Source organism: Phycodurus eques, chromosome 7 (assembly GCF_024500275.1).
Source record: "Phycodurus eques isolate BA_2022a chromosome 7, UOR_Pequ_1.1, whole genome shotgun sequence".
Lineage (NCBI taxonomy): Eukaryota > Metazoa > Chordata > Actinopteri > Syngnathiformes > Syngnathidae > Phycodurus > Phycodurus eques.
The window spans coordinates 6,250,429-6,266,340 of record NC_084531.1 but is presented as its reverse complement, the minus strand read 5'-3'; the positions used below and the strand labels follow the sequence as shown (position 1 = coordinate 6,266,340).

General features: G+C 44.2%; 1 protein-coding gene across 2 annotated transcripts in view; it reads left to right on the top strand.

Annotated features, from left to right (window-relative positions):
* LOC133405347 (calsyntenin-2-like) overlaps window positions 1-15,912 on the top strand; it is a 277,979-nt gene that overhangs the window by 178,097 nt on the left and 83,970 nt on the right. For both annotated transcript variants that reach the window (XM_061682215.1, XM_061682214.1), the window contains exons 6-8: window positions 12,124-12,309; window positions 14,254-14,511; window positions 15,224-15,345. In XM_061682215.1, coding sequence (XP_061538199.1) covers window positions 12,124-12,309; window positions 14,254-14,511; window positions 15,224-15,345 — 566 coding nt within the window. The remainder of the gene's footprint in view (window positions 1-12,123; window positions 12,310-14,253; window positions 14,512-15,223; window positions 15,346-15,912) is intronic.

The following is a 15,912-nucleotide window of genomic DNA, read 5'->3' as shown; positions in this document are numbered from 1 at the left end:
ACCTCTATTATAATATCCCAGCGGAAGCTTAAAAATTACACTGTGACGCAGTAAAACTGATCAAGTCTGATTCTCAATGAACCTCTATTATAATATCCCAGCGGAAGCTTAAAAACTACAGTGTGACACAGTAAAAGAAGGGATATAGATTTTCCATTCTGCTTGACCTAACAGGCGAACAGAACAAACAAAAACAAAGCCAAGGTTAGATGATTTGGAGACAAAGTTAGAGAGCGCAGACTTCGATGGTTTGGACATGTCCAGAGGGGGGAGAGTGAGTTTATTGGTAGAAGGATGATGAGGATGGAGCTGCCAGGCAAGAGAGCTTGAGGAAGACCAAAGAGAAGGTTGATGGATGTCGTGACGGAAGACATGAGGGCAGTTGGTTTTAGAGAGGAGGATACAGGAGATAGATAGGCTTACAAGGAAAAGGGAGACAAGCTGTGGCAACCCCTAACAGGACAAGCCAAAAGGAAAAGAAGAAGTATCGTAATTTCTCGTGTATATTGCACATTCCCCCCCCCCCAAAAAAAAAAAATTGTCAAAAGTCAATAGTGCACATTATACCTAGGTATAGAGGAAAATGAAAATAAACTTTCATATTTTATAAATGGGCGGCACGGTGGACGACTGGTTAGAGCATCAGCCTCACAGTTCTGAGGACCCGGGTTCAATCCCTGGCCCCGCCTGTGTGGAGTTTGCATGTTCTCCCCGTGCCTGTGTGGGTTTTCTCCGGGCACTCCGGTTTCCTCCCACATCCCAAAAACATGCATTAATTGGAGACTCTAAATTGCCCGTAGGTGTGAATGTGAGTATGGATGGTTGTTTGTTTCTATGTGCCCTGCAATTGGCTGGCAACCAGTTCAGGGTGTACCCCGCCCGCGACCATAGTGAGGAGAAGCGGCTCAGAAAATGGATGGATGGATTTTATAAATGTATGCCGCCATGTAGAGGTTATGAAAAAGCTGTACACTTTCATTCCAATATGCTACCGCCACCTAGAAAAAAGGTTTAGCCTCCAATTTCATTCCAATATGACAGGGGTACATATGATTGCATACGTACAGCTGTGCTCATAAATTTACATACCCAGGCAGAATCTGTGAAATTTTATTTATTTATTTATTTTTTAATATGACTGATGACAGAACAACAGCCATCATTAATTTCTTAATGGTTATGTTTTGCTTTCTGATGATGCTTTTCTGAAATGCTTGACAGTTTCATGTGAATTCCATTTAAAAAAAATGTGTTTCGCCTGGTCCTTCATGTTTTCTTTATCGTACACATCTTACAAATTCTGCCTGGGGAATCAAACATATGAGCACAACTGTGTGTTTTCTCATTTACTAAATAAAAGTATGGCTGTGAATTTCAAAATAAGAGTAATTCAATAAAAATAAAGTATTGCACGTTCAAATAAATTCTTTGAAAAAAACTAACAAAATACAGATAATACGTGCGTTTTATATATGAGTGCGCATTATATATGAGAAATTACACTTTTAGACAATTGCTGATTTAATAGAACCCATGCCATACCAGGTGTTTTAATAATAATATTAAAATACAACATAATAAAGCTGGGCAACCATCTGTGCATGGATTTTGTTTGGTACTCTCCCACAATACAAACTACACCATACAGTGACTAGTTACCTGTCAAAGTACAGTACAGTCGTCAGTAATGTAATCCATCCATCCATCCATCGAGCCATCCATCCATTTTCTTCCGCTTATCTGAGGTCGGGTCGCGGTTGCAGTAGATTTAGCAGGGATGCTCAGACTTCCCTCTCCTCAGCCACTTCATCCAGCTTTTCCGGGGGGATCCTGAGGCATTCCGAGTCCAGCTGGGAAACATAGTCTCTCCAGCGTGTCCTGGGTCTCCTCCCGGTGGGACATGCCTGGAACACCTTACCAGGGAGGAGTCAGGGAGGCATCCGAATCAGATGCCCCAGCCACCTCATCTGGGTCCTCTCAATGTGGAGGAGCAGCGGCTCTACTCTGGACTCCTCCCGGATGACTGAGTTTCTCACCCTATCTCTAAGGGAGAGCCCGGACACCCTGCGGAGGAAACATATTTTGGCCGCTTGTATCCGGGATCCCACAGCTCGTGACCATAGGTGAGCGAATCTCATCGACCGCCGGGGCCTTGCAACCAAGGAGCTTTTTAACTACCTCGCCGACCTCAATCCCAGAGATAGGACAGCCCGCCTCAGAGATCCTGAGACTCTGCTTCCTCATGGGAAGGTGTGTCAGTGGAATTGAGGAGGTCTTTGAAGTATTCTCCCCACCGAATCACAATGTCCCGAGTCGAGGTTAACAGAGCCCCATCCCCACTAGAGACACTGTTGATGGTGCACTGCTTGCCCCTCCGGAGACACTGGGTGGTGGACCAGAATTTCTCCATTGCCTCACTGAACTCCTCTCAAGCCGGAGTTTTTGCTTCAGTGACCACCAAAGCTGCATTCCGCATGGCCAGCCGGTACCCATCAGCTGCCTCAGGAGTCCCACAAGCCAAAAGGCCCGATAGGACTCCTTCTTGAGCTTGACGTTGGTGTCCACCAATTGGTTCGGGGATTGCCGACCACCTTACGGCCACAGCTCCGATCGGCCGCCTCAGCAATGTAGGTGCGGAACATGGTCCACTCAGACTCAATGTCCCCCGCCTCCCCTGGAACAAAGTTCTGTCAGAGGTGGGAGTTGAAACTGCTTCTGACAGGGGATTCTGCCAGACGTTCCCAGCAGACCCTCACAATATGTTTGGGCCTTCCACGTCGGACCAGCATCTTCGCCCACCATCGGAGTCAACTCACCACCAGGTGATCAGTTGACAGCTCCGCCCCTCTCTTCACCCGAGTGTCCAAGGCATGTGGTCGCAAGTCCAATGACACAACCACAAAGTCGATCATCGAATTGCGACCTCGGGTGTCCTGGTGCCTCCCTTTTGCTTGAACATGGTGTTCGTTATGGACAATCCGTGATGAGCACAGATGTGCAATAACAGACCACCGCTCGGGTTCTGTCGGGGGGGGGGGGGGCTGTTCCTCCCAATCACGCCCTTCCAGGTCTCACTGTCGTTGCCCATGTGAGCATTGAAGTCCCCCAGCAGAACGGTGGAGTCCCCAGCGGGAGCGCTCTCCAGCTCCCCCTCCAAGGACTCAGAAAAGGGTGGGTACTCTGAACTGATGTTTGGTGCATAGGCACAAACAACAGTCAGGACCCGTTCCCCCCACCTGAAGGCAGAGGGAGGCTGGGGTAAACCCCAACGTACAGGCGCCGAACCGGGGGGCAATAAGTATATCCACACCTGCTCGGCACCTCTCGCCGTGGGCAACTCCAGAGTGGAAGAGAGTCCAACCGCTCTCAAGAGGACTCGTACCAGAGCCCAAGATGTGTGTGGAGGCGAGCCCGACTATATCTAGTCGGAACGTCTCGACCTCACACACCAGCTGGGGTTCCTTCCCTGCCAGAGAGGTGACATTCCATGTACCTAGAGCCAGCTTCTGTAGCCAGGGAACGCCAAGGTCCAGGCCTTCGGCCACCGCCCAGCTTACACTGTACCCGACCACTATGGCCGCTCCCACAGGTGGTGAGCCCATGTGAAGGGGGACCCACGTTACCCTTATAGGCTGTGCCCGGCCGGACCTCATGGGTGCAGGCCCGGCCACCAGGCGCTCCCATTCGATCCCCACCTCCAGGCCTGGCTCCAGAGGGGGGCCCCGGTGACCCACGTCCGGGAAAGGGAAACCTAAATCTCTATATAAATATATTTCATCAAAGGGGTCTTTTAGCCGTGATTTGTCTTGTCCCTCACCTAGTACCTGTTTGCCATGGGTGACCCTATCAGGGGCTTGGAGCCCCAGACAACTTAGCTCCTAGGATCATTGGGACACACAAACCCCTCCACGACAACAAGGTGATGGCCCCAGGAGGGGTAATGTCATCCAAGTACCATCATATTAAAGTAATATGATTTGATTACTTTCAATTACTTTTGGAGTACTCCAATGCCAATACCAATATGCTAATAAAGCCAAACGAAATTTGCACACAGACGGCGTGCGAGTTTTTTTTTAACTTGTTATAATATGTCGACGTTCGGCTGCCGGCGGCATGGGGTAGGGACACATTATGGCTGTTAGGCAATCAGTGAGAGTCTGTGAGCGTTATGGGGATGTCCCGTACCGTCAGCGCGAGTCAGCTGTCACGTCAGGTTATCGGCGGGCAGTTAACTGAATAAAAACTTGTAATATAATGTTTCACCTTCTCAGTGCGGAAGAGAGAAAGTGCTTCAGTCCATGAGAGAATGTGCGGAGGATGCGTGTAGGATGCACACAGCGCCCACATTTTAGGTTTGCTCCATCCAGGATGCATGCCTATGGCTTGTGGGTGCGTAAATGACAGATTTGAGTGAACAAGAAAGTGCATAGAGCCAGAAAAGCACACAGATGTGCGCCTTTTCTGATTTATGCACAAGGGAGAATATTGCCCAAAGTGTTTAAAACCTAGCCACGATTCAGTGTTGTAATGTATGAAATGGAAAAAAGAGGACAAATTAAGATTATAAAAGCAACCTTTCCAGTTAGCAGTAGTTTAACCCCTCCCGTCACTGATACACACACACATGCACGTGCCTCCCCCCCCGTAATTATGATACACTGATGATGATAAGTGAAGTCCATCCATCCATCCATTTTCTGAGCCGCTTCTCCTCACTAGGGTCACGGTCGTGCTGGAGCCCATCCCAGCTGTCATCGGGCAGGAGGCGGGGTACACCCTGAACTGGTTGCCAGCCAATCGCAGGGCACATACAAACAAACAACCATTCACACTCACATTCACACCTACGGACAATTTAGAGTTTCCAATGAATGCATGTTTTTGGGATGTGGGAGGAAACCGGAGTACCCGGAGAAAACCCACGCAGGCACGGGGAGAACATGCAAACTCTACACAGGCGGGGCCAGGGATTGAACCCGGGTCCTCAGAACTGTGAGGCTGACACTCTAACCAGTCCGTCACCGTGCCGCGATAAGTGAAGTCAACCATTTAAAAAAAAAAAAAAAAAAAAAAAAAAAAATATATATATATATATATATATATTTTGCTTTTATTAAACAGTAGAGGTGCTCTCCCCCTTAAACCACCAGCAGTCCAGATGACATTGACAGATCGCACTTTTCTTTGTCTATCTTATTTAGAATGAATTTCCTCCTGTGAAAATGGTCCAAGCAGTCACCAATTACTTTTAAACTGGCTCCTTTCAGGAAACCCAACATGGCCAGTTACCAATGTCACTTCCCCCACTACGAGCAACTTTTTACCTCGTCAACATAACTTTAAAGCTATCGCAAGCTCCCGCAGCCCAAATGTATCCACTTGTTGCACTGCAGACAAAGTTGCTGCGCTTGCTATCTTGAAATAGGCCGAGGGCTTAAATCAACAACCGGCCTCTCACCTCATTAAATTTGTAATCCTTTGAAATAATCCCAGTTTTTAATAATGTACCTCGAATCTGATGACGTGTTTTTTTTTTTATTACTGTAACCCAGTTATCTTTATCTTCTGATCACGTAACGCCGTTGTGTTCCGTTACTCCCCAAACCTGCCAGTTTACCCGAGACTAAACACAACTAGCAACAAATTTAGCTCACAAAATCTGTTACTATTATACATTGTTGTTTTCATGTGCTTCCATTGCATCTGATGACAGCTGTACAATCCTTTATCATGTATTATTTTGACCTTCCTTGTCATGAACATAAGTGTAAGTAGGATATACAAATAACAGAAGGCGATTGACAAACTACAGTACCTTGGGACTCGATTGATATTTTCATTCATGAAATGGAGAGTTTTTGCAAATCATGTTGATTGGGAAAAAATTTTATCAATTTATTTAATTCATCATGACAAAGTTAACTGAGTACTTACTGCACCAGAAATATCCAGCATTTTGTGTATAAGTATTACATAGAGACTTAATGCATAGTTCAAAACCTGCTTTGTACAATACAGATGTTTCAACATACCTCTTTATATTTCCTTAAAATATTTTTCTGAGTGGCACGGTGAGTGACTGGTTAGCACACCCGCTTCGCAGTTCTGAGGACCCGGGTTCAGATCCGGCCTCGTCTGTGTGGAGTTTGCATGTTCTCCCCGTACCTGCATGGGTTTTCTCCAGGTGCTCCGGTTTCCTCCCGCGTCCCAAAAACATGCATGGTAGGTTAATTGAAGACCCTAATTTCCCCGTAGGTGTGAATGTGAGTACGAATGGTTGTTTGTTTATACGTGCCCTGCGATTGGCTGGCAACCAGTTCAGGGTGTAGCCCAGGGATAAGCAGTACAGAAAATGGATAGACGGATGGATATTTTTCTGTTTTCAGCTTTTTGCGTGATAGCCCTTTAACTGTCAACTGGGATCTATTTATTTTTATCAATAAATATTCATAATAATTGTGAGGAAAACAATGCAAGAAAATAGACAAGGTCAAATAATTGTACGAATTTACATAAAAACTGAACAATGTGCTCAATACAGAGAAGACGCTCAAAACATGAAGGTTTGAGGTTCCTGCCCTTAATTTAAAAAAATCAATTCATTATCTCTTGACAAAGGGTGTGGCTAATATGTTGAGAGCAACGTCAGATGTGTTTACAATCAAAGAAATGATACAGTAACATTAAAGATATGAAAAGATAAACTGATGTCTGTACAAAAAGTCTATCTAGACTTGCTTTTCACTTTGGTATGGTAAAGTACACAATTTTGCAATAAAATGCTCTTTACATGATTTCCAAATATTAAGAATACATTATTCCCAAGAAAACCTGAAACAGAAGTAAATAATTCCCTGACTAAAAAGTAACATCAAGCACATAAAAGTAGCACACGCACACATGCACGCACACGCACACAAAAGCTTCCATGATCACCTCCACTTTGAAAAGTAGTATGTTCATCTGCATTCAGCCCCACAGGACTGTTTTCATGTCTGCCTTGCTTCCTCTCACTCTCATCTTTCTTTCGTACACACAAAAAGAAGAATTTTTGGGCCTGCTTTGTGAATTTTATGAAGTCTACTGAAGGCAAGCACCCAACTCAGTAGAAAGCAAAATACATCCGATTAAACCCATGCCGAGGTTCACTGCACATAATGGATATCATTGTATGACAGCATGTGGTAGACTCCACTGACCTCATTCAAACATATAATTATCTTATCAGTACTTTTTTTTCTTTAAGACATAATACAGGTCTCAGATCAATAATCGTTTTAATTAAGTATTGAACATATAACATTCCTGTTACTGCCTTAAATTGTATGACTTTCTTTTGACTTGCCCACAATCTCAGTACTGAGTGCTGACATGTTTTCTGTGGGATTTGTCATCTTGGAAAGTCAAATTCTGATGTGTTATTGTACCAAGAAGTAAATAGTGGTGTCACCTGTCCCCAGTAGCTAACCAGCCACTCCAATATCATAATAGCTCTGAACCATTGGTCAATAAGTATTATCACAAAAGCAACAATGTGATACAGTAGGTCAGTAATTAATAGTTGGAAGGACATAATCATAAATACAAGTATATTTCAGGAAAATGAATATATACTGTAAAAGGCACATCTGCAGTCGGCAGATTCACATTTGAATCCTTATGTATGTTTTGTTATTCGGGTTACTCCCACATTAAAAAAACATGTTTTTCCCACGCAGCATGTTTTGCATTCTTTGTTTATGCTCGTTGTGTTTGGCACAATTGTTTTCTTTCATCATACATTCTGACAAGTTCACGAGTAGCAGTGCTTTAGCAGCCTTCAGCAATCACAGTCTGCAAGCGTTAAATCCACTTCAAGACAGGTGCAGCCACTGTATAAGCTAAGGTGGTGAATGTTTGAGGTCGTGAACATGACAGATTCAACACTAGTGAGCAACAAACGTTTCGCTTCTTCTCTACAGTCAGCATTATCTGACGTGCCTCTTTCAGCCTACAAGCAATAATATTATGCATAGCCGAGTGGATGAGTAGATGGAAGGATGGACAGTACTTCATTTTGGTATTTTACATTTCTATACGAAAGAGGGCGGCCAAAAGAACATACTTCTGGTTTATTGTTAAACATCGTCACTGAGTTTAGCATAATGAGAAGAATGCATGCACTTTAAGCAACATACGTGTCCACATTATCCTCTTGTTGTCTCTTGGAGAGGTTGAGCAGACAAACATAAAGAGAAAACATAGGTGCATTGGCTCCAGCTCACCCATGACCCTAATTAGGATAAGTGATATAGAAAATGTATAATGCAGCCCTATGGGGGGCACAAGCCAGCGCAAACTGTAGGCCGGTCCCAAGCCCGGATAAATGCAGAGGGTTGCGTCAGGAAGGGCACCCGGCTTAAAATTTTGCCAAACAAATATGAGCGTTTATCCAAAGAATTCCATACCGGATCGGTCGTGGTTAACAATGTCCGCCACTGGCGCCGTCAACCTGCAGGGCGCCGTTGGAAATTAAGCTACTGTGGGTCGAAGTCGAAGAAGAAGAAGAGGTGGAAAGCGGGTTCTTCGGCAGAAAGAGAAGAGGAAAGCACAGAGCCTAGAACTGAATGTGGGGACTTTGAATGTTGGGACTATGACAGGAAAATCTCGGGAGTTGGTTGACATGATGATTAAGAGAAAGGTTGATATATTGTGTGTCCAGGAGACCAGGTGGAAAGGCAGTAAGGCTAGAAGTTTAGGGGCAACGCTTAAATTATTTTACCATGGTGTAGATTGGAAGAGAAATGGATTCGGAGTTATTTTAAAAGAAGACGTGGCTCAGAATGTCTTGGAGGTGAAATGAGAATCAGATCGAGTGATGAGGCTGAAACTTGAAATTGAGGGTGTTATGCGTAATGTGATTAGTGGTTATGCCCCACAGGTAGGATGTGACCTAGAGGTGAAAGAAAAATACTGGAAGGAGCTAGACGAAGTAGTTCTGAGCGTCCCAGACAGAGAGTCGTAATTGGTGCAGATTGTAATGGACTTGTTGGTGAAGGAAATAGGGGTGATGAAGAAGTGATGGGTAAGTACGGCATCCAGGAAAGGAACTTGGAGGGACAGATGGTGGTAGACTTTGCAACAAGGATTCAAATGGCTGTAGTGAACACTTTTTTTCCAGAAGAGGCAGGAACATAGGGTGACCTACAAGAGCGGAGGTAGAAGCACGCAGGTGGATTACATCTTGTGCAGACGATTTAATCTGAAGGAGGTTACCGACTGTAAGGTAGTGGTAGGGGAGAGTGTGGCTAGACAGCATAGGATGGTGGTGTGTAAGATGACTCTGGTGGTGGGGAGATAAATTAGGAAGACAAAGGCAGAGCAGAGAACCATGTGGTGGAAGCTGAGAAAGGATGAGTGTTGTGCAGCTTTTCGGGAAGAGGTGAGACAGGCTCTCGGTGGACGGGAGGAGCGTCCAGAAGACTGGACCACTTCAGAGAAGCAGGCAGAAGAGTACTTGGTGTATCTTTTGGCAGGAAAGGAGAGAAGGAGACTTGGTGGTGGAACCATATAGTACAGGGAATCATACAAGGAAAAAGGTTAGCTAAGAAGTGGGACATTGAGAGGACAGAGGAGAGGTGAAAGGAATACATTGAGATGCGACACAGGGCAAAGGTAGAGGTGGCAAAGGCCAAACAAGAGGCATATGATGACATGTATGGCAGGTTGGAAACTAAAGAAGGAGAAAAGGATCTATACAGGCTGGCCAGACAGAGGGACAGAGATGGGAAGGATGTGCTGCAGGTTAGGGTGATTAAGGATGGAGATGGAAATATGTTGACTGGTGTCAGCAGTGTGCTAGATAGATGGAAAGAATACTTCGAGGAGTTAATGAATGAGGAAAATGAGAGAGAAGGGAGAGTAGAAGAGGCAAGTGTGGTGGACCAGGAAGTGGCAATGATTTGTAAGGGGGAAGTTAGAAAGGCACTAATGAGGATGAAAAATTGAAAGGCAGTTGGTCCTGATGATATTCCTGTGGAGGTATGGAAGCATCTGGGAGAGGTGGCTGTGGAGTTTTTGACCGGCTTGTTCAATAGAATTCTAGCGCGTGAGAAGATGCCTGAGGAATGGAGGAAAAGTGTGCTGGTGCCCATTTTTAAGAACAAGGGTGATGTGCAGAGCTATGGGAACTATAGAGGAATAAAGTTGATGAGCCACTGTTGGATCAATCTCGCCCAACACCTATAAAAATAGACACAAAAGGAATGAAGACGCTGGTTTCTTTTGCTCATGAGGAGGACATATGAGAGATTGCTCAGATCCAGTCTCCCATCACGCTCTAAACAATCTCTCCCGTCGCTGCTGTATTTATTTGAAATAGGGAGGTTTCTAAGTTACAAGACATAACATACTAAGCTACAAGACACAACACACTAAGGGGGGGGGGGGGTTTCAAGGTGACGACATGAGACCAACACCAGCCACGTCCTTGGTCAAGGCGCCCTTTTCTCTGATGATTCCTGCTGAGTCATCTTCTTGAAGGCGAGACATCTTCTCACGGTCAGCAAGCAACCATCAAAATCGTCCATAATACTAATGCAAGCTAAGCAAATAAATGATAACTTCTACAATATATTTAACCGCCACACAATGAAGTTATGGGAAAGAGTAGTGGAGTCTGAGGACAGAAGTGAGTATTTGCGAGCAACAGTATGGTTTCATGCCTAGAAAGAGTACCACAGATGCATTATTTTCCTTGAGGATGTTGATGGAAAAGTACAGAGAAGGTCAGATGGAGCTACATTGTGTCTTTGTAGATCAAGAGAAAGCCTATGACAGTGTACCCAGAGAGGAACTGTGGTACTGCATGCGGAGGTCTGGAGTGGCAGAGAAGTATGTTAGAATAATACAGGACATGTACGAGGGCAGCAGAACAGCGGTGAGGTGTGCTGTAGGTGTGACAGACGAATTTAAGGTGGAGTTTGGACTGCATCAGGGATCAGACCTGAGCCCCTTCCTGTTTGTAGTGGTGACGGATAGGCTGACAGATGAGGTTAGACAGGAATCCCCGTGGACCATGATGACATTGTGATCTGCAGCGAAAGCAGGGAGCAGGTGGAGGAACAGTTAGAAAGATGGAGGCATGCACTGGAAAGCAGAGGAATGAAGATTAGCCAAAGTAAGACAGAATATATGTGCATGAATGAGAGGGGTGGTGGGGGAAGAGTGAGGCTACAGGGAGAAGAGATAGCAAGGGTGGAGGACTTTAAATACTTGGGGTCAACTGTCCAGAGCAATGGTGATTGTGGTCAGGAAGTGAAGAAACGGGTCCAAGCAGGTTGGAACGGGTGGAGGAAGGTGTCAGGTGTGTAGTGTGAGAGAAGAGTCTCTGCTCGGATGAAGGGCAAAGTTTATAAAACAGTGGTGAGGCCAGCCATGATGCACAGATTAGAGACAGTGGAACTGAAGAGACAACAGGAAGCAAAGCTGGAGGTGGCGGAACTGAAGATGTTCAGGTTTGCTCTCGGAGTGACCAGGTTGGATAAAATTAGAAATGAGCTCATCAGAGGGACAGCCGAGGTTCGATGTTTTGGAGACAAAGTTAGAGAGAGCGGACTTCGATGGTTTGGTCACCTCTATAGGAGAAATAGTGAGTATATTGGTAGAAGGATGATGAGGATGGAGTTGCCAGCCAAGAGAGCTTGAGGAAGACCAAAGAGAAGGTTGATGGATGTCGTGAGGGAAGACATGAGGGCAGTTGGTGTTCGAGAGGAGGGTGCAGGAGATAGGCTTACATGGAAAAGGATGACGCGCTGTGGCGACCCCTAAAGGGACAAGCCGAAAGGAAAAGAAGAAGGTATAGAAAATGTATGGAAGTATTTCAAAGAGACAGAAAGAATAAGAACGGTAATCCAAAATGTCCTGCCCTTCCCCAATCCCCTCTTTTCTCTGAAACTAATTTTTTTCCATTTTTTCACTATTGCTGTTTGATAAATTGGGAAACAATCTCATCCAAGAGGTGAAAACACCGAATTAGTAGAGGTAACAGAAGCAATAAACACTTAACATCTCACTTTCCACCTAGAAAACTACACTCTATACTTGGCATCATGTTCTAACCCCATCTGTTTTGTTTTGTAGGTTGGAATAAACAAGTTGACTATGAACCCGGAACAGGAAGCAAACAGTTGTTTCCGAAAATGCATCTGGAGACCTGTGGTGGGCCTCTGTCATCTGCTAGGACTACAGTGGAGCTGCTGACCAGTCACATTGGAAAGGGATGTGACCGTGAGACCTACTCTGAGAAGTCCCTGCAGAAACTATGTGGTTGGTTCTACTGTCTGTTATTTTGTATAAGGTAAATTGTTCAATCGGCGGCACTGAGAACGACTGGTTAGCACATCTGCCTCACAGTTCTGAGGACTGGGGTTCAAATCCCGGCCCTGCCTTTGTGGAGTTTGCATGTTCTTCCCGTGCCTGCATGGGTTTCTCCGGGTACTCCGGTTTCCTCCCACATCCCACAAACATGCGTGGTAGGTTGATTGAAGACTCTAAATTGCCCGTAGGTGTGAATGTGAGTGCGAATGGTTCTTTGTTTATATGTGCCCTGCGATTGGCTGGCGACCAGTTCAGGGTGTACCCCACCTCTCGCTTGAAGATAGCTGGGATAGGCTCCAGCACGCCGGTGACCCTAGTGAGGATGATCAGTACAGAAAATGGATGGTGATACATAGTGTGGCTTTGTTATTACCATTTTGCTCTTCAAACTGGGAAATTTAGTCAATTTTCCAGGCATTTTTTTCCTGAAAATTTAATTATGTAACCTCACAGGTGGTTCACTTTAAAGGTCCCACTGTTCCCTAATTATGTAATGTGAATACCAAGTGAAAAAAGGGTAAATGTAATTAACTTTCCTTCTATTAAATTGAACTAAAGCCAGCTTTGCATACTAAGGTAAGCATACTGTAGATAGAGACCCATTGTGCCAACATTAACAGCTAAGTGCAAGAAGAGTGGTTATATTTTGATCAGCATTTTTGATTGATTATTTAAATGATTGGCTGGCTGGGTTACACAAAAGCAACCTAACCAATTTGAATGAAAACCTGCAGTTTGTGGTCCAAGGAAGCATTGATAAAAAAAAAAAAGAAAAAGCTGGGTGTCAATGGCAATTGACGCCCACTTTGTAATGGTTGCACCCATTTAGCTATGTGAAACCACTACACTAACAAGGGTATCAAGAGCATAGGACCAGAATTCAATCCAAAAGCTGTCAATAAGGGGTAGGCACATGCTATCATTATATTTGACTAACAGGTTTCAAAACTCTTATCCCATTGAATACATAACCTTTGCATTCCTATCCCTGGATGCCCAGAGCATGCACTGTTTACAGACATCGCCTAATAATTATATGATAGCAAGAAAAATAAATTGTAATTGCCTTTTTAAAGCCTACTCAATTTGAGATTATGTCCAACAACATCGGGAAAAAGGCTGCAGCTGCGTCCTTGGAAAGTCAATCCATATTTATTTAATTGAGGGAATCTAATTAATAGAGAGAGAATGTTGAGGCTGTCTCATGTATGGCATGAAGAAACACATTGCAGGCAAGAGCAAACATCAAACATGGTGCAAATGTTTTGTTATGAGCAGGAATTATCAGATCCGCATGGTAATTGTTTTGTCTGCATTTGGCAGACATGATGTAATCACATGCTTTTATCTGAACAGGAGCCGTGATCCAAATACACAGAGGACTTGGCACAAATAATGTTTGTCAAGGTGACATAAAACAGCTTTTCAGGACTCAACATATTGAGGTTATTGTGTCATGTATGGCAGGGATGATAAAGTTTCTTTTAAAGGGAAGATGAGAATGGGGTAGGACTCAATACAATGAAGTGATGATGAGTACTTACCAGGATTTATAAAGGTCAAGTCACAAAAGTAAACAATTTATGTGATTGGATGCTTCATCCCGTCCTTGCTGTATGTCTTTTATGTAACTTTACAGCTCATCCACAGACTGCCGCTATCTCACATTACAGAGGTTCTCTCTCCTTTTGAAAGTCAATTTCATTCGCCATGAATCAATAGTCACATCCTCTATCAATCCCGGACCATTGATTATGTATTAAGCTGTGCCATCTGCTTGACTCAGTAAAGTAATCATAGCCAAGGTTGGCCCAATAAACGACACATCTACTGTGATTGTTTATGACACCATTCTTCTGTTAAATCTTTCTCTTCCAATGGCAATGACTCCAGGGGCCTCATCGGGCAGCACTGACCTTCTGCCTACCCCCTCCGCTGCTACTAACTGGACAGCTTCTCTGATGACAGACAGCGGGAGGGACAGTGACTTGATTTTCAGGTTTGATGGTCACCAGGCGGCTAAAATCCCAGGCTGGGTGGTCCCCCAGAACTTGACGGACCAGTTCACGATAGCAACCTGGATGAAGCATGGACCCAGTCCTGGTCTCAGGGCTGAAAAAGAGACTCTTCTTTGTAATTCTGACAAGACAGGTGAGTGTAAACACTTTGACTCATCATCTAACATTGTTTTGTGCTGTTATTTCTTGCCCACATTCACAGAAAGGCATTTTTAATGTTTGTTGCATTTATCACATGTTCAATCGTGAGAAAAACATAAAATTATATTGTGGGCTCTTGCTACAAAAAAAAAAAAAAAAAAAACAGTCTGCAAATTTGATCATCACAGCTGTTTGTTTGTTTTTGTTTTTTTACAAACTTTCTGACATCTCCTTTAACTTATTAGAGAACATAAACATCTTGCACTGTAATGTATCCAAATCACAACACAAAATTGTATTGCAGGCAAGCAAAAATGTAATAGCAGAGTCTCCGTTGAATGTTCTGCATATCAATTCTTTTTTTTTTTTTTAAGGCCCATTGACGACATCAATACGAGTAATGAATAGTCTAAGATCTCCTCTCTTGATACACTACAATCCCTCATCAAATTATAGAAGTTAACTGTTCCTAAACAAACCAGAATTGCAATATACTATAAGCAAGGCCTGTGGGGAAAGCCAGGCATTAAATATTGTTATTTTATTAATTCAAGGTTGCAATTACAATGAAGTCACCATCTAAACCGCTGAGTGACTTTGCTCTAAGCAGGAATTTTCTATCAAATACTCTAGTTTTGGTCTGTCCCAACAGTGAGCAAGTGTGTTGATTTTGTCCAATCCTCTTATTCTTCCCCCTTTTGCAGAGATGAATCGTCATCACTACTCCCTGTATGTCCACAATTGCCGCCTAGTGTTGCTACTAAGGAGGGACTTTACTCAAGTGGATACCTTCAGACCTGCCGAGTTCCACTGGAAACTGGACCAGGTAGGAAGCATTCAGTGGAGTGGAGTGAAGATAATTTGTGTGATACAAGTCTCCTACATATACCGTAATGCCTATAAATTGTGTACATACATAACATAGTATTGAGTCTCTGCTACTTGGATTGTAAAATATTCAATTGGTTTCTAAATGGTTTAAGCTTTGTTAATGTGTCTTTCAATTACAGTTAATTGCGGGTTCACTTATTTAGCTTCATTCAGACTGAGTATACACACGAAGCATGTTGGTTTGTAAGTGTTTTTTTTTAATGCTTTTTATTGCTTGGCTAGACTCCATCGTTCTGCTGGGGGACTTCAATGCTCACGTGGGCAATGACTGTGAGACCTGGAAGGGCGTGGTTGGGAGGAATGGCCCCCCCGATCAGAACCCGAGTGGTGTTCTGTTATTGGACTTCTGTGCTCATCACGGATTGTCCATAACGAAACACCATGTTCAAGCATAAGGGTGTCCACACGTGCACTTGGCACCCGGACACCCTAGGTCGCAGTTCGATGATCGACTTTGTGGTCGTGTCATCGGACTTGCGGCCGCATATCTTGGACACTCGGG